A 17,637-nucleotide genomic window follows, 5' to 3' on the forward strand; every position below is an offset into this window, starting at 1 on the left:
ATCCTCTGCTCTGAGAGCTTTTATTCCCAGGGTCCGGGGTGCTGCCTGGTTACAGGACCGACAGGACCAGACGCGGGAGAGGGGGCTCACAGATTCTCCGGTTGGGGCGGGGGCACAGCCAGGGCTGGGGATGACACCGGCCAGTGCATGTGGGGACCAGTGGGGCAGTGGACGCAGCTAAGTACAGTAGAGAAGGCCCAGGCTGGTGTCCGAGCTTAGAAGGTCAGCGCGTGAGCCTGGACGCCCCCACGCGTGAGCCTGGCGGGCAGAGGGTCAGTGCTGTGGTGCTCAGCGGCCCTGAGCTTGGAGTCTTTGCATCTGTAGGATCTGGCTCAGGATCCGCTGCACATCTTCATCCATCTGACCCTGGGATGGGGGGAAGCAGAGAGAGAGAGAGAGAGAGCCTGGGCACTCCTGCTCTGGCTTCCCGGTTCCCTCCCACCCCACCCCTGGAGGCCATGAATCTCTCCTCCTGTACAGATGGGAGAACGGGCCGGAGTGTTGGTGGCCAGGCGGGACTCACCTGAATGGCATACAGGAGGTGGCTCCTATACGAGGCCACCACGGCACTGTGGTTCCTGGCAGCCTGCTGTGAGTATGGGGGAGGGGTGCTTAGGAAAGCAGGTCCCCCCCCAACACGCCCCAAAGCCCCCTTTACACCCAGAGCCCCTGCCCCAGTGTGACAGCTGCTAAAATCCTGAACTGCTGGGGACACCTGGGTGGCTCAGTCAGTTAAGAGGCTGCCTTTGGCTCAGGTCATGATCCCAGAGTCCTGGGATCGAGCCCCACATCGGGCTCTGTGCTCAGCGGGAAGCCTGCTTCTCCCTCTCCCACTCCTCCTGCTTGTGCTCCCTCTCTCACTGTCTCTCTGTCAAATAAATAAATAAAATCTTAAAAAAAAAAAAAATCCTGAACTGCTTTCCTCCCCCCGCCCCATGTCCTCACCTTCAGCTGCTCCTGCAAGGCCTTGACCTGGCCTTGGAGGGCCTCCACCTCAGGGGTGCCTGGGGCCGCTGGCTGGTCCTTCAGGGCCTCCTTAAGACTGAAGACTTCCTTGGAGAGCTCTGTGATCTAGGCGGGGGGTTAGGGGGTCACCTACAGTCACCCTGAGCCTGGAGCCCAGGACATTGGACCTCCCTAGCACCTAGAGAAGAGGCTGGTGAGGGAAGGTCACATCCTAGAGGCTAGCAAACTCTGGCCCGCGGGAGTCTGGCCTGTGAGCTAAGAATGGCTCTCACATTTGTAAATGGTTGGGGGGGAAATGTTGAAAGAAAAATGATATTTCATGACATAGGAAAATTAAATCAAATTCCGAGCTCGTACATAAAATTTCATTGATGCGCTGCCAGGCCCATTCACCGACACGTCAGAGCCGAAAACATGGACTCTGGCTCTTTCCAGAAGTTTGTCGATCCTGTCACAGCCCCTCTTGCGGACTCTGGAAAGGGGAGGCTGACAGAACGGGAGGCCCAGAGCAGCCTGGCCTGGTGGGGCTGGGTCAGGCAGCCCTGGGCTTGGGTCCCTCCCTACGCCTTTCTTGCAGGAGATCTTGGGAAGACGACTTAACCCCTCTGAGCCTCAGTTTCCTTATCTGTAAAGGAAGGAGAATCACGGTTCTCACCTTGGCAGGTTACTGTGATTCTGAACGGAGGTTAAATCTACACTGTGCCTGGCAAACAGCAGGCACTCAATAAATGCTAAGCTTTATTATTATACTACAGATCAGAGGTTCTCAATCTCTGCCCCCAGGGAACCCCAGGCCATGTGTGGGGATGTCTGTGGTTGGCACATTGGGGGTGCTCCTGGCATGGAGGGGGTGGGGCCAGGGATGCTGCTCAGCCCCCCACAGTGCCTGGGACACCCCCCCACAGAGAATGACCTGACCCCAGTGTCACTAGGTGCCAAGGGGGAGAGATCCTGCAACAAATAAACCGTAATCTCAACCACAACTTTATGTTCATTTTGCAGAAGGTGGTGACAGGCTCAGAGATGTCAACTGACTTGTTCAAGGTCACACAGTGAGCCAGAGCTGGGGGACTCTATGCTGATGCACCTGGGGCTCTGGGAGTCACGTGCCTGTCCAATGAGCGAGCGACCTGACGAGTCACTCTGACACGTCACCTTGGCCTCTCAGAGCCTCAGCTTGCTCATCTAGAAAACAGAAATAAGAATGCCTTCTGGCTTTTGGGGTTAGAGGGAAATTAAAAGTGATAGTGTGTGAAAACCACCCAACTCGGTAGCTATGGCCTGCTGTCAACCATCATCGTTACTGAAGACCAGAACTTGGGAAGCTGGGCCCAAACGCTGGCTGAACCTCTGCGTGGCTGTGCGACCTCAGGCAAGTGGCATCCCCTCCCTGTGCCTTGCTTCTTCAAATGGGGACAACAGGAGCACCGATCTTACGGGAACTTGATGTGAGGATTACATGTGTTAGTCCATGTCGAATACATAGCTCGGGGCCTGGCATGCAGTAAGTGCTCAATAAATGTTAACTGTGGTTATAATTCACAGTTAGAACAGTAGCCCGCGTGTCTGAGTTGTCCCCTTCCTTCTCTGTACCTCAGTCTCCCATCTAGAAAATGGGCTGATCTCCCAAGACTCGTTCATCTGGGACATTCTTGGATTTCCCCCAACCTCTGTTGGGTGGGAACCCCCAGGGGAGCACAGGGAAAGGGGACGCACCTTCTTGTCCTTCTCCTTGGCCATGTCCAGGGCCTCCTGGGCGCGGCTCTGGGCCTGGCGTGCCCGCTCGGCCTCGGTCCGTAGCCCCCACAGCTGCTGTTCTGCGGTGGCCAGTTTGGCCTCGGCCGCGTGCCGCTCACTCTTCATGAACAACGCCTCCCTCTGGACCTGCAGCCCAAGCCCATGCGTGACCCCGGGGACATGAGGACCCCAGAGTCTCCTGACCCTTCCATTCGGGCCCAAGGACATTCAAGCCCATTCTGATATCGAGGAGTTTGACTCAGGGAGTGCTGGGTTCTTCCCGGACACCGCAAACATTCTGACCCATCCTTATGCTCGTGACCTGTTAGCTGTGTGACCTCAGACAACTGACTCAACCTCTCTGTGTCTGTTTCCTCATATGAAAGATCAGGGTAATAGCAGCCCCCACTTCGCAGAGTAATTGTGAGGAGGAAATGGACAAATACAGGGCATGTGCTTAGAACAGAATCATTATTCTTCCAAGAAAATGCTCTTTTAAAATCAGTTAATTCTGGCTGCCACTTACTGATCTCTTATACTATGACTGCCCTAAATCATTTACAGAGATTAAAACATTCAATTTTCACCCGAGGATTCAGAAGTATTATTATCTCTGTCCCAGGGGTGAGTAAACAGAGGCACGGAGAGAAAAATGCTTTCCCAACAACAACTAATGAATGTGGCTTCTTATTCACATATTTTGTTATAACACCTGCCAGTTTTTGTGGAGATTTTTGTTTGTTTTTTAAGAGCAGAGACGGAATCAAATGTCCACCATGAGGGACAAAATTATATATATATTCCCTGGCCTTAAACCAACAACTCAGCATCAAAATCTACTGGGTTCAAAATATTAGATTAAAAATCTCTGGGCATAAATAACGTCCTTCTACTTTGGGGCTGAAACATCAAAAATGATCCAAAGACAAAATGACAAGCTCTAAACAGCCAACTAGAAGAACCACAGGGAGATTTCAGGCCAGCAGAGAAAATGGATGTCATAGTAAAAAAACATCAGGTTCCCTGCTCAGTGGGGAGCCTGCTTCTCCCTCTGTCCCTCCCCGTGCTTGTGCTCTCTCTCCCTCTCTCTCTCTCAAATAAAGTCCTTTTTTTTAAGATTTTATTTATTTATATGACAGAGAGAGAGCACAAGCAGAGAGAGAGGGAGAAGCAGGCTCTCCGCTGAGCAGGGAGCCCGACGCAGAACTCGATCCCAGGACCCTGGGATCATGACCTGAGCGGAAGGCAGATGCTTAACCAACTGAGCCACCCAGGCGCCCCTCAAATAAATAAAGTCTTAAAAAAAAAAAAAAAAGGAAAAGAAAAAGTAAGTTGATGGGGTCAAAATAGCCAAAGGTTTTTAAGAAAAGATAACACAAGTTGAGATGTCCAAGAGCTCAGAACGGTTTCAGGGTCAGCCATCCACCCAGAAACGCAAACAGGGTCAGGTGTCTACAGGACGGGTCAGGCCGCCAAGTTGCTGCTGGCTGGGCTGGGACTGGGCTGTGCCGGGCGGGGGCCTGGCCTGGCCACGCTCACCTGGAAGACCTCGGCGCTGGTCTTCTCATGCCGTCGCCCCAGCTCCTCCAGCTGCCCCTCCAGCCGGGCCACGTCAGCCTGCAGGGCGCCCACGATGCGCTCGTGCTCCAGGCTGGCCGCGCCCCCCACGCGCTCCCGCTCCAGCTCGGCCCGCAGCCGGGCGGCCTCCTTGCCCGTGGCCACCACCTCCCGCTCCAGGCTGGCCGCCCGGCCCCGCAACTCAAGGGCCTCCTCCTGCAGCCGGCGGTGCTCGGAGGCCGGCACCGCCGACTGACGCAGGGCCTCGGAAGCCTCGCGCAGCTCCGCCAGGCCCTGCCGAGCCTCCTCGCAGGCCGCGGCCAGCTCAGCCGCTCGGGCCTCAGCTGCATCCCGTGCTCGGCCCAGCTCAGCGGCCACAGCCTGCTGCCGCTCCCCGGCGGCGGTGGCCGTGGCCAGCTGCTCCCGCAGCACCTGCAGCTCCCGGCTCTGCTCCAGCCGCACCTCCTCCCGCCGCTCCAGCTCTGCCCGCAGGCCCCGGGCCTCCTCCTCGGCCAGCAGCCGGCCAGCCCGGGCCTCGTCCAGCCAGGCTGAGGCCGCCTCCAGCTGCCGGAGGCGGGCGTCCCGCACTCCGAGGTCCTCCCGGGCCTGCTCCAGGGCGGCCCGCAGCTGGACCACGTCACTGCCCCCAGCAGCTTCGCCGCCCTCAGCCTGGCGCACCCGCTCCCGGAGCAGGCCGGCCTCCGCCTCTACGGCCTGGCACTTGCCGTGGGCCGCCTCCAGCTCGGCGGCCGCCTCCCGCTCCCGCTGCCAGAGTGCCTCCTCCAAGCCGCGAATCCGGGTCTCCAGCTCTGCCTGCAGCTGTTCGGAAGCCTCTGCAGCACCAGGGTGGAGGACCGGGCCCGGGGAGGCCTTCGGGACTGCGGCCCCCACCGCTGTGGCCTCCACATGCGTGGTCTCTGCGCCTGCAGGCTCGGCCTCCACGCCACCTGCTCTGCTGGCCCTCATTTCCCGTTCCTCTGCTTTCGGCTTTGTGGCCTCGGCTCCCCTGGCCTTTGCTTCTGGATTTCCTCCCTCTTCCAGAGCCTCCGGTTCTGTGGCCTCGCCCCCCGTGGCCTTTGCCTCTGGATTTCCTCCCTCTTCCAGAGCCTCGGGTTCTGTGGCCTTGGCCCGCATGGGTTTTGTTTCTGTGGCTTCGGTGTCCATGGGTTTTGTTTCTGTGGCCTCGGCCCCCGTGGATTTTGCCTCTGTGGCCTCAGCCCCCACAGAAGCTGCTTCCACAGATTCCACGCCTGTAGCCCCTTCGTCTGTGGTCTCAGCTCCGTTCACTTTGGATCCCAGAGCCGTGGCGCCGTCAAGCTCCATTTCCATTGGCCCATTCCTGGTGGTCTTGCCTGCCGTGGCCCTGCCCTCCCCAGGGGCGCCCCATGTTTCCTGTCGCTCCAGTGCCCGCAGAGCCTCGGCATGCTGCCTGCGGAGCTGGTCGAACTCAGCCCGAAGACAGTCGTAGAGGGCCAGAGGGATGACCTCGGCCGACCCGTTCACCTCCATCTCGTCCTTCTCGAAGCTCTCCAGGATCTGGGAGGTAGTGGGGAGCTGGCAGGAGCTTGTGGCCATGGGGGCTCAGAGTGGCACTGCCACCTTCCCTGCCCACAGACTCAGCGTGTACCCACCCCGACCCCCCCGGGGAACAATCCCTCAGGTCCTCAGATCTGTCCCCATCCCACCCTCCAGGGCCTCAGTTTCCCCACCTGGACCTTCTCCATCAGCTCCTGGTTTTGTCTGGTGAGTGCAGCCACCTGCTCCTGCAGTGAGGCCAAGAGCTCCTGGGCTGAGGGGCTTAGCCGTTTGGAGAGCAGAGCCTCGGCCCCTGGTGGGCGCACAGAGTCAGCCCCGCGTGTCCTGGGCCACAGGGGACGGGAACTAGGGGTCTGGAGCAGGGGGTCAGAGCCCCCAAGGCAAGCAGGTGGAATGGATGATGGGTGGGGGCCGACCTCCCTCCCAGCTTCAAACTCCCTCCGTGCCTGTGGGTCAAGGCTCCATTTCCAGGGGCCCCAGGGTCAAGGGGGACAGGGGTGCATGGAGGGAGGACGGGGGTGGGGGCTCACCTGGAAAGTCAGACAGTTCGCCCTCCTCATCCTGCAGAGTGGCCACATCATAGCTGGTGTTCTCCCGCTCATTCTGGGGCGGGGGGACAGGGTCCGGCACCGGTAGTACCCCCTTCCCAGCCCCAAACCCGCCCCCAAGAATCTAGAGAGGACAGGGGAATTCACGTGTCCTCATCGCTCCCCAGGAGCATCAGACTGGCCGTGTCTGGGCCACAGCGTTTGCGGAGTGCCAGCTGTGTGCCATGGGGCTATGCTGGGCTCCCCGGGAAGGGCAGGGAACAGCCCAGCCACCGCGCGAATGTGTGACCATAACCCGATGCCTGGGGGTGTATGTGCGGCCCGTGTGTGTGGGTCACAGAGAGAGGGATGCGGGGCCGTGTCCTCACAGGGTTATGTCTGGAATCCTGCACTGGGGTCACGTCGGGCTGAGGGTGTCTGCATGTGAGTATGGACAGCTCAGGGTTCATGGGTCTGTGGTGAGCACGGGGGTGTCGCGTGGCCCCCCGCCCCCCCCGTGTGAGTTCCTGTGACTGTGTGTGATTTTGTGCTTGTGTTTTAGTCTGTTGTGTGTGTGATTGCTTTGTGCTTGTGGATATGGGTGGGTCTGTGTGCATGAGGACAGGTGCACGCGGATGTTTGTGTAATCACGTATTGGGGGAAATATGTGTGCGTGTACCTGGGTTTGTGGGTGTGTCGTCTGTGTGGGATGGAGGAGCGTGTGTTGTGTAGGCGCCAGTATTTCTGGTGTGCATGTGGGAGTAAGCGTTCATCACGGATGCTTGCTGCAGTCACCGGTTTAATGTGCAAGACCACGTGTGTGAGCGCGGCTGTTCATCTCTGCGTGTCCCGGCTCCGTGTCTGGAGAAGTGTCCACTCTGCGCACGTACATGGGTGGGTGTGTTGTCTGTTGTCTGTGATGGTGCGTTTGTAGGTTTGACTATGTATGTCCCCGTGAGAGTCTGTACCTATACTGGTGTGGCTGCCCCATAACCACAGCGCGAGAGGCCCCGCCCCCGCCCACCTCCAGCAGGGACAGCCGGCTCTGCAGACTCTCCACCTCCCGTCCCAGGCTCTCCTTCTCCTCCTGCTTCTCAGCCAGCAGCTGCTGCAGCTCTTGCACCTGGAAGGGGGGCGGCAGCAGGGGGGCTTGGCCAGCCTTGGGGAGGAAACACGGGTGGCTGAGGGGCTGGCTTTCTCCGCACCTGCCACTTACCTGTCTCTCCAGGCTGTGGAGGGAGCTGGCCTCTGCCTCTGGCAGCTGGTGGGAAGAAGGGGGGGACAGGGCTTGAATCTGGGTCGGGGGTCGTTCCCACCCCACCTCCGTAGTAGCCCCCCATCCCCACCCCAGACAGTGGTTGTGCACCTACTGCGCACCCAGCACCTTCCTCTGACCCCTGACTCATCACTAAGGATTTATTGAGTGTCAGACCCTGTTTTGGGACCACTCATTCACTCGCTCACTCAAATACCCGTTCTTCCAATAAACATCAAGTGAATCCTGTGAGCCAGTCATGGTCAACCATGCCTATCCTCGTGGGCTTACAGTCAAATGGGTGAACGTGAATAAGATACATGGCATGCCCAATAGCATGAATAAAAATAAAGGGAACTAGGCAGTGAGTGGGAGCTGTGACAATTTTAAATAAGGTAGGCAAGGGAGGTGTCTTTGGCAAGTGGTTTCTGAGCAAAGACCTAAAGGAAAGAGCCACAGAAGCATCTGGGGAAGAGTGTTCCAAGCAGAGGGCACAGCACATGCAAAGGCCCTGGGGCAGGACCAGGCCTGGAACACTAGGGGAACAGCAAAGAGGCCCGTGTGGCTGGAGCGGAGTAAGTGTGGGTAAAGAGAGGGAGGCGGGAGCTAGGAGAGGTAAGGGGAGTCTTCCCTGCAGAACTGCACCCCACCCCAGGCTTAGCCCTAGGCCCGTATCTCTGTGGCCCCTCACCTCCTGCTTCCTCTGTTCCTGGTGCTGCTCCAGGCCCCGGATCTTCTGCAGCAGGCGGCCCCTCTCCTGTCGCAGCCGCACGATCTCCTCGTAGGCATCTTGATCATCCTGTTTCCTCCGCCCCAGGGACCCACCAGCTTCACATGAGGCCCACGGGCTGTCCCCTCCCGTACCTGAGCCAGAGCTTCCTCCCCTCCTGCCTGCCCCTGTTCCTCCCCGCCATGGCCTGGCCGGGGCATCTCTCACCGGCATGGGGATGCTGGCAGGGGGCTGAGGTGCTTTCCGCTTCTTGGGAGCCCCTCGCTTTTCATGGCTGGACACAGAGTTCTGAGGGAAGGGGTGACAGGGGCACATGGGGGATATGCCAGCCTCCCACCCAAATATGCCAGCCCAGGCCCACTGTCATCAGCCCCAAATTGGCCCTCACTTCCTGTGTGACCCTGAGCAAGTCCCTGGCTCTCCCTGGTCCTCACTGACCCCAGCACAGAAGAGGCCACACTTCCTGAGAGTTCCAGGTCTTATGCTTCACTCTCTGTCCCTCTTTGTGCCTTGGTACATGGTACTAGACCAGATTGTCGACACGTTCCCCTTCCCTGTGGAGCTGAGATGCTGTAGGGCCGGGAGAGAGAAAGAGGCCAGACCTGCCTTCTTCCCTGACCTGCACCAGCCCTCACCAAACTCAGTTCCCTCCACCGCCCCACCCCGGCCCCATGATTTGGCCCCATCCCCCCAGTGTTTTCACCCAGTTCTGAGACTTATGCTGTGGGTGTTGCTGTCGCTTTGGTGGCAGCATACCCTGAAGGTGGCATTCATCCCAAACAGGTCTTCCTAGGTCATAACCCTGGGACAGAAGTCCATCTCCTCCTTTTCCCATAAAGCTGGGCCAAGGGTGGGTGCGGGAGGCAGTGTGTGCAGGGGGAGGGGACTCATTCACTGCTTAGAGATCCGTACCTGAGATGATGCCTCGCCTGAGTCATCGTCTAGGAGGGCAGGGAAGAGAGGGAAGCAGGGTCAGGCACTCTGTTTTAGGGGCTCCATTCCCAGCCCTAGGCAGGACACTAGTGAGGGGACTTATGGCTGGGGGGGGCTCCCAATTCCCCGAGAATCAGGATTTTGAAAGTAGGATCAGCTACTTTTGCAGATGCTAATAGCAGGGCCCTTGGAACTCTCAAAAGGGGAGGACCATGGCACCTCCAGGACGGTGCAAGGAGGGGTGCCAATTCTTAGGAAAGGCAAAGACCCAAGGATAAGGATGGCTCAGGAAAGCAGAGTGGATCCCTAGATTAATCTGAAAGCTCTGGGGCTCCTTGAAACTGTTCTGAGTAGCATCAGGGGAAACACGAAACCTCCCGTAATGCAGCCAATAGAGATACCTCGAAACTATCTACAGTAGGGAAAGGGGTGACAAGAAACTGCTTGGAAGGAGATGGGGGGGCCTGAAATTGCATAGGCGAGGCTTGCATACCACTGGGTGGTGAAGGGCGCTGGGCTGCCTCCTGCAAGAGGTGCAGGATGAGTTTGTCTCCTGCTAGGGCTCCGTAGTGAGCAGCATCCTGGCCCAGTGCGTCGGTGATGCCTGGTTGGGCCCCACCCTGCAGCAGCACCTCCACTGTTTCGGGGCTGGCCCCCTCACAGGCCAGCATCAGGGCTGTCCTACCAGGAGAGGGGGCTACTGAGGAAGCGAGGACATTCTCACACCTCCAAGCCCTCCTCCACACCCAGGCCGGGTGGGTGGGGGGGAGGGTCAGCTAGATTCCCCCACCCACAGACGTTAAGAGACTTGCCCAAGGTCACACGGCATACAACGGACTAACTGGGAGGGGAGATACTCACCTGCCCTGCAGGTCCTGGTCATTTGCAGCTGCCCCCTGCTGCAGGAGAAGGCGGCACAAATCTGTGTGACACATCTGAGCCGCTATGAGAAGGGGCGTTGTACCTGACTGGTGGGAATTAGGGGAAAGATAAGACAAAAGGTGAGCGGCTGATCTTGGGAGGTAGGGAAGCCTATATGAGTGCCCCTGAACTTCACTCCAGACCTTTTCACACTTTTTAAAGGGTGCCTGGGATGCTGCCACTTGGTGACGGTGTACCTCAAATACAGCATCTTCCCAAAAAGATCCCAGAGGCTCACCCGATCTCGGGGATTCAGATGTGCCTTGAAGGAGCAAAGCATTTCTGAGCAGGAGAGGCAGCCACCGGCCGCTGGAAAAAGAGGGAGGGTATGTAGGCAAGGTTTAGATATTTTCTGGGGGCTTTCTGCCGAAGGTGATTCTTACTCCTTATTTCATGAGAAGTTCCCACCTTCCCTGGGAGGACAATGGCGAAGGTATGACTCCTATGTTACAGATGGGGAAACTGAGGTCCAGCCAGGTCCATGGTCAGCCAGTAGGGTCAGAGACAGAGCTATGATTAGGTCTGCTAACCTGCTGTCCCAAGTTCTTTCCACATTCCATCATGGTTCCCTCTTTTTTTTTTTTTTTAAAGATTTTATTTAATTTAAGAGAGAGAATGACATAGAGAGCATGAGAGGGGGGAGGGTCAGAGGGAGACGCAGACTCCCTGCTGAGCAGGGAGCCCGATGTGGGACTCGATCCCGGGACTCCAGGATCATGACCTGAGCCGAAGGCAGCCGCTTAAGCAACTGAGCCACTCAGGCGCCCTCATGGTTCCCTCTTAAGGTGGACCTTTTGACTAATGTTTATGTATTTCCTCTCTTGGATTTAACTAGCATTGTGTACCTGCCACGCACCAAACCTCATACAGAGAGTGTTAATGTTTGCTGGAGGGATCAGACGGTCAGCGGAGACTGGGCGGGCTTCTCGGGGTTGGGTCTGAGTTCTGAGTTTTGAAGGTGAAAGGGGGAGGGTAGAGTTTTCTTAGTAGGCAAGGGCTGTGAAGTGGGGGAGAGCATGGTAAGGTCAAGGAAGTGGGAGACAGTGTGCGTGTCCAGAGCCGTAAAGAAAGGAGGAAGGGTTTCATGCTAGGGGGTCACTGGAAAAGTCAACAAGCTCTATCTGATGACCTGCTGTGTGCCTGAGGGGGTATGGCATTTTGCGTTCTGCTGTAGTCCCCACGCTTAGAACAGAGCCTGACACACAGAGCAGGAACTTAAATATTTATTGCATGAAAAAACCTAGTGCGCTTCCAGTGCGACCAAAGGCATCACTACCACTAGGTGGCAGCATACTCCAACTGCAGGGAAGTTCTAACCGGTGATTAAAACCCCAAAGCAAACACAAACGTGTTCCGTGTTCCCAAAAGGTCAGACGTTTCTTGAGTCATTAGTGAAAGTCATTCCCCAATCTCACAGGCATGGTGGACAGATGCTGGGCTGACATCTGGTTCTGGCAGGTGGGTCCTTTCCCCTCCCTCATGAAGGAGTTTGGATTTAATGATTTCTAAGGATGCCCGGACCTTTGGTCTTCCTGAGATCCCCTAGGATTTGGTCAAAGGAGATTGTACTCTGGTCGCACCCCCCCCCCAAGACTGCCATCATGCAGTCACCCAGTGACACCCAGTGTCACCCAGGCCTGGCAAACATCAGGCTGTGCTTTGGAGTCAGACAGCCTGGGTCTTCCCTACTTTCTTGTGGGCGAGCCTCAATCACCCTCCCTGTCCCGTGGGGTGACTGTCTGTGGCTCAGAGGGTTGCTGAATATTAATGCTGAGCCCCAGGGCCTGGCACACAGCAGGTACTCGGTGAGGAAGGAGAAGGGAGGAAGCGGAAGGTTCATGGTAGGTCCCCAGGGCCCCGGGTAGAAGCATCCCCAGCCTAGCACCCTCTGGGTCATGGTGGGCGGGGCGAGGCTGGGCTGCACCCACCTGCATGATGCAGGGCCGTCCACCCACTGCTGTCCACAATATCCACCACGCAGGACGCCTGTGGGGGAGGGGTGCGGGTCACTGGAGGTTCTCTAGGAACTGCCCCTTCTTAGGCTGTGCCAGAGTTCAGACTCCTATAGCCTTAGCTCTTCTCTCCCCCTTCTCACAGGCCCCCAAGTGACTTGGCTTTTATGAAAACTGGTGAGCAAGTGGAAATTGCTGGGAGCTTGGGAGAAGCTGAGGGTTTGGGGGCTGGGTGGGGGCTCTGAGAGTGATGGTGGCTAAGAACTACCTAGGGTTTGGGGAGAAGCTGGGGCTCAGGAGATAGTCTGGTACTGCAAGTATCGGGACACTCAGGGAGTAGCTGGTTGTCCAGGGAGTAGCTGGGGCTCAGCAGTAAAAGAGGTTAAGACATATCTAGGATTCAGGGAGTATCTGGGGGCTTGGGGATTTCTAGAACTTGGGAGGGAGGTAGGGGCCAGAGGAAGGTAGCATCTAGGGTTGAGGGAGGAGCTGATACAAGAAAGTAAATGACCTGTAGCAGTTGCTTCAAGCACTGTGGGTGCCCATACTTGGCGGCCAGGTGGAGGGCATTGTAACCTGAAAGGCAGGGAGTGTCTGCTTGGGCTCCACACACTCAAGGAGCTTCTGGCCATTCTCCAAACCTGTGTCAACTATTTGTAATGAGCTTCCCCGCGTCCAGTAAGTTCCCGACCCCCAGGTACTTCTCCAAACCATGCTACTCCGTGGCCAGAGACTCTCCAAGCTCCAGCTAGTCTGCATCCCAGCCTACACTCCACTCCCGTGCATTCCTCAAGCCCTCCTGCCCCGGCGACTCCCCACGTCCCCAGCTACTCTATATGCTCAGTGCCACTGCCCCTGAGAATCCAGCTGCCCTATATGTTCCCGCCAGTCTGTAAACCCTTGCTATTCCACAGGCTCTTTCCCTGTCATCTTTGATACTCCACAGACCCTCAGAGGCTCCACACATCCCGGCTATGTCTCCTATGTTGCCCCAAAGCTTCAGACATGGCTATGCCCCACGCCTAGTTACCTCCTGAGCTCCAGCTATCCTCTCTGGCGGTGCAGTCTATCTCAGGGCCCTAGTCAAGCCATACACCCAGATTCTCCTTTTGTCCCAGCTACTCCCAGAGCTCCAGCTATTCAACATACCTGAGATACTACCCCCTAACCTCTACTTGCTAGTCTCCTGTCTCCAGATACTTCTCAAGCTCAGGTACTCCTCTCTTCCAGCTACTTCCTTGGACTTAACCACTGCCTGAGTCCTGGCCACTCCCCGACCACAAGCTGTCGACTGACCCTGATTGGTGCCAGCTAGAGTCTTCTTCCTTGGGCACTGCAGCCCGACACGTCCCTGTGCCTTCCTGGGAGCACTGAAAGGAACTCTCCCCCTTTTTCACCAGGTCACTGAAGCCAGGGGAGCAGGGCCCCACTGGACCCTCAGGCTGGGCACCTGGTCTGAGTTCCTCATCCCTCCCCCAGGGCCCGGCAGGCGGTACCTGCCCCATCTGTGCTCATGACGTTGGCACCGTGAGCCAGCATCACCTCTAGGCAGCTGGTTGCACCCCTCATGGCAGCCAGGTGGAATCTGGAGGTCAGAGATCGGGGATCAGCTGCAGGATGGCTGTGCCTCGTCCCTCACACCCCCCAGGGCATGGGCACTCACGCGGACTTGCCCTCGGGGTCCAGCTTCGTGGGCACCAGCCCCTTCCGGGTGATGAGGGCGGCCACCCGCGCTACGTCATTGCTCTCCACAGCCTGCAGCAGACGCTCATCACTTTTGCCCCACTCCTGGCTCTGCGGGGCACACCCAGAGGGTCGTGGGGCCAAGCGATCACTGCCCCCTCCCCGCTCCCCCTGGCCGGAGCTCCCAGGCTTCACCACCTGCCCCTGGGCACTTGCCTGGCGCCTGCCTCTGGCTGCCGGCTTCGGGATGGGGCAGGGGCCGCAGGGCGGGCAGGAGCCAAGGTCAGTGGGGCTGAGCCGCAGCTGCAGGGGGAGGTAGTCCTGGGGAAGGGGTCTGAGACAGCATCCCCCCAGTCTGCATCCCCCAGCATCTGCCCCCAGGTCCATCCTACACCCACTACCGGCATCATCCTTTTAAATTTCCCCCAGATCAGCACCCAGCCGGTCTTTTAGTGAAAACCCCCTTTCCAACATCACCCCCACCTCCAAAATCTTCCCATAAGAGCCCCTAAAAGGGTCCCTTTAAATGTCCTTCAGAACTGTCCTCTGTCATTCATCCTTCTTAAACTGACCCCAAAATGCCACAATTGTCCCCCAAATGTTCCAAGATCTGTTCCCCAAAAACTTACTTAGCATGTAATGCATTCCAAAATGTCATCCTCAAATTCCTTAAGTTTCTCCAAAATCATCCCCCTAAATGACCCCAACATCTGTCCTAAAAATATCCTTCCAAAAATATCCCTTGAATGTTTTCTGAAATTGTTCTCCAAATGTCAATATATTTTCCCCAAAATGATCCCTCAAAATATAGTCCAAATTGTCCCCTCAAACGAACCCACCCAAAACTGTTCCCCAAAACTGTCCCTCCATATGTCCTCTAAATTTTTCAGTGTTCCCATCTGTTCTCAAAACTGCCTCCCAGAACGTCCCCATGTCTCCCCAAATGTCCCACCCACCCCCAACCTCTGCCCCCTTCCCCCGCAACCCCCTCACTCCGGGTCCTCCCCGGGTCTGGGGCGGGGGTCCAGGCCGGGAGCGGCCAGGGACGGGGAGGGGCGGAGTGGGGAGGGGAGAGTAAGGGCCCGAGCCCCGCCCGCTCCCGCGCCCCCTCCCCTGGCCCTACCGCGGAGGAGGCGGCGGCGCACACGCACAGCTGCTTCATGGCGGCCAGGGCGCCGGGTGCCGGGCTAGGTGCTCCGGGAGGCGACCGGGCCGGAAGGGGGTTTGGGAGGGGCTGGGGGGGCCCGAGGGAGGGACTGGGGGTGTTGGAGGGAGGGGCTGGGGAGTCCGGAGGGAGGGGCTGGAGGGGACCCGGAGGGAGGGGCTGGGGCCTGGGCGGGGGTCCGGAGGGAGGGGCTGGAGGACCCAGAGGGTGGGGCTGGAGGGGGCCCGGAGGGAGGGGCGGGGGGGGGGGACACGGAAGGTGGGGCTGGAGGGGGCCCGGAGGGAAGGGCTTGGGGGAGCCCGGAGGGAGGGACAGGGGGCTGGAGGGGGCCCGGAGGGAGGGGCTGGAGAGGGCGGGGAGGAGGGGCTGGAGGGCGCTGGAGGGAAGGTCCGGAGGGAGGGGCAGGGGGGCACCCGGAGGGAGGGGCTGGGGGAGCCCCGAGGGGGTGGCAGGGGGCTGGAGGGGGTCCGGAGGGAGGGGCTGGGGGACCCAGAGGGAGGGGCTGGAGGGGGCCGGGAGGAGGGGCTGGAGGGCGCTGGAGGGAGGGTCCGGAGGGAGGGGCTGGGAGGGTTCCGGAGAGAGGGACTGCGGGGTTGGAGGGAGGAGCTGGGGGAGCCTGGAGGGAGGGGCTGGAGAGGGTCTAGAGGGAGGGGCCAAGAGGACCCGGAGGGAGGGGCGGGGGGCTGAAGGGGGACCCGGCGGGAGGGGCTGGAGGGCGCTGGAGGGAGGGTCCGGAGGGAGGGGCCGGGGGGGCCGAGGGAGGGCCCGGAAGGAGGGGCTACGGGGGGGCCGGAGGGAGGGGATGCAGGGCGCTGGAGGGAGGGGCTGGGGGGTCCGGAGGGAGAAACTTGGGGGGGGACTCGACGGAGGGGTGGGGGTCCGGCGGAGCTCTGCCACCCGGCCCGCGCGCCCCGCCCCCTCCTGGGGGTCCCGCCCCCACGGTGGGGGTCGTGTCGGGGAGGGGCTAGGCTCTGAGACCAGGTGCCGCCTGGGCACTCCCCGACCTTCCTGCCTGGAGGAGGATGCGGCCAAGGAGGCCGGCTCCCTTGCCCCCGCGGGCTGCCCGCTGGATCTCCAGGGACCCGCCCGCAGCGTCTCCGCCTCGTCCGAGCTGGCCGCGGGTCGCAGGTGACTCCGGGCCTGAGTCCCCGGCAGCCAGAGCTTCCCACTCTGCCGGGCCATCATGCACTCACGCAGCAGGGGGACCCAGCAGGGTGGCAAACTTGAATCTGAATCCAGGGCCCTATCCCCAGGCCCTCCGCACTTAACACCTGTACGACCCGGCCAAGATACTTGCTTACCTGCTTCGGACTTCACTTTCCTCACCTGGAAAATGTTGAACAAAATAAACAGTTGCTACTGCACGCAGAGGGTTAGCGGGAGGACTAATGAGATCGGCCACGCAAAGCACTGAACACGGATGTGCTTGCGCCCGTGTGCATATCTAATGCTAAATCCTGAGGGCACAGGCCGCCGTAGGTGGTCAGTAAAATCGCCAGAACACGGGGAGGACCCAGCTCCTCCCAGGGGCTGGTAGGGTCTGTGTCCGCTGGGTGTTCTCTCAGACTGGGGGCCCCTTCACAGCAGGGCCAGGCACCCCAGCATAAATGTTTGCTGAGTGAATGAATGACTCACAAGGCCAGGCCCTCTGAGCCATGTGAATTTCAGTCATTGAGTCCATTTGTCCTATGGGGAGCCTGGTGCTGCACGGGGCACTGTCTCCCAGTGGTGACAAGACAGATGTCCCTGCTATCCCTGGGGTCCCTGGGGAGACATACACACCCGGGAATTGATGAACCAGGGTGATCAGGGCCGTAATGGGGGACGCCAGGCCAGCTAGGAGCTCAGAGAGGACTCCTGACACTGGGGAGTCTGGGAGGGCTTCCTGGAAGAGAGGGCATTTGAGCTGAAACTTAGATGGGCAGGAGTTGGGGGCGGTGGCAGGGACAAGAACAAGTTCAGGAGAAATCACGAAATTATCGCTCTCCTCCACCAGCCCAGTTGCTCATGCCCTGGTCCAGGACCAGGTGGTTGGGGTCATACTTAAGGGTAGGGCAGAGGAGGAGGTGTGTCCACGGAAGGAGGGGGAATCCAGGAATGGGGTACATCGGGGAAGCTATGAGAGGTTCCAAAATGTGGGATGGTCCACTGCGTTGATGTGGCTGCAAATTCACGAAGGGGCCATGGGGTGGTTGGAGGTGGGGGGACACAGGGGTGACAGGGGAGAGAAGGGATGGGTATAGAGACAGCCTTCTGGAACCTGGGGTTAGCAGCCATGACTGCAGACAGGAAGGGGGGGGGGCTTGAATCCAGCTCGGTCATGTTATGCACACTGTGTGACTTTGGGCCAGTCATGCTCCTTCTCTGGCTCTCAATTCCCCAACTGCTAAACGGGATAGATAATGCAACAGGCACCACAGAGCTGGGTTCCTGCACCGAGGCACTGCGGACATTCAGGGCCAGACTGTTCTCTGTCGGGGGGCTGTCCCAGGCACCGTGGGGGACTGAGTGGCATCCCTAGCCCCCACCCACTCGATGCCAGGAGCACCCCCAGTGTGATCACCACAGACGTCCCTAGACATGGCTCAGTGTCCCCAGGGGGCAAGATCTGTCTGTGATTCTTCTTAGGACACCTTTGGGCAGGAGGAGGGAGAGGTGGGGCCGATAAATGGGGA

General features: G+C 58.9%; 1 protein-coding gene across 8 annotated transcripts; it reads right to left on the reverse strand.

Moving 5' to 3' along the window:
• Positions 1-4: 4 nt before the first annotated feature.
• ANKRD24 (ankyrin repeat domain 24) lies at positions 5-15,001 on the reverse strand. 8 transcript variants are annotated; one of them, XM_088018020.1, is made up of 21 exons: positions 14,921-15,001; positions 14,014-14,100; positions 13,778-13,908; positions 13,611-13,699; positions 12,626-12,690; positions 12,091-12,148; positions 10,401-10,471; positions 10,103-10,209; positions 9,735-9,922; positions 9,221-9,249; positions 8,516-8,596; positions 8,270-8,377; positions 7,540-7,584; positions 7,348-7,446; positions 6,327-6,399; positions 5,970-6,088; positions 4,243-5,796; positions 2,683-2,850; positions 946-1,071; positions 524-589; positions 5-366 (listed from the first exon to the last, which is right to left on the reverse strand). In XM_088018020.1, exons 1-21 carry the CDS (start codon positions 14,957-14,959, stop codon positions 289-291), a joined length of 3,381 nt encoding a protein of 1,126 aa, XP_087874146.1. In that variant the 5' UTR covers positions 14,960-15,001; the 3' UTR covers positions 5-288. The 8 variants fall into 8 exon arrangements, 7 of the variants coding, with proteins under 7 accessions (XP_087874146.1, XP_087874147.1, XP_087874142.1 ...); XM_088018021.1 differs by lacking the exon at positions 14,014-14,100 and having other exon boundaries at positions 14,921-15,000; XM_088018016.1 differs by lacking the exon at positions 14,921-15,001 and having other exon boundaries at positions 6,327-6,357; positions 14,014-14,239.
• Positions 15,002-17,637: the final 2,636 nt, after the last annotated feature.

Source organism: Eumetopias jubatus, unplaced genomic scaffold (assembly GCF_037043125.1).
Source record: "Eumetopias jubatus isolate StellerSeaLion01/CBP00866 unplaced genomic scaffold, mEumJub1_p1.0 scaffold_1, whole genome shotgun sequence".
NCBI classification, from domain to species: domain Eukaryota; kingdom Metazoa; phylum Chordata; class Mammalia; order Carnivora; family Otariidae; genus Eumetopias; species Eumetopias jubatus.

Bases quoted from the DNA above. Each gene is read 5' to 3' on its own strand.
- ANKRD24 (XM_028126328.2), bottom strand. From the start codon at position 14,184: ATGGACCTGGGGGCAGATGCTGGGGGATGCAGACTGGGGGGATGCTGT. The intron at 9,923-10,102 runs GTGAGTATCTCC...CTCTCCTGGTAG, and splicing joins GACCAGGACCTGCAGGGCAG to GACAGCCCTGATGCTGGCCT. The intron at 9,250-9,734 runs GTATGCAAGCCT...CTGCCCTCCTAG, and splicing joins GCGCCCTTCACCACCCAGTG to ACGATGACTCAGGCGAGGCA.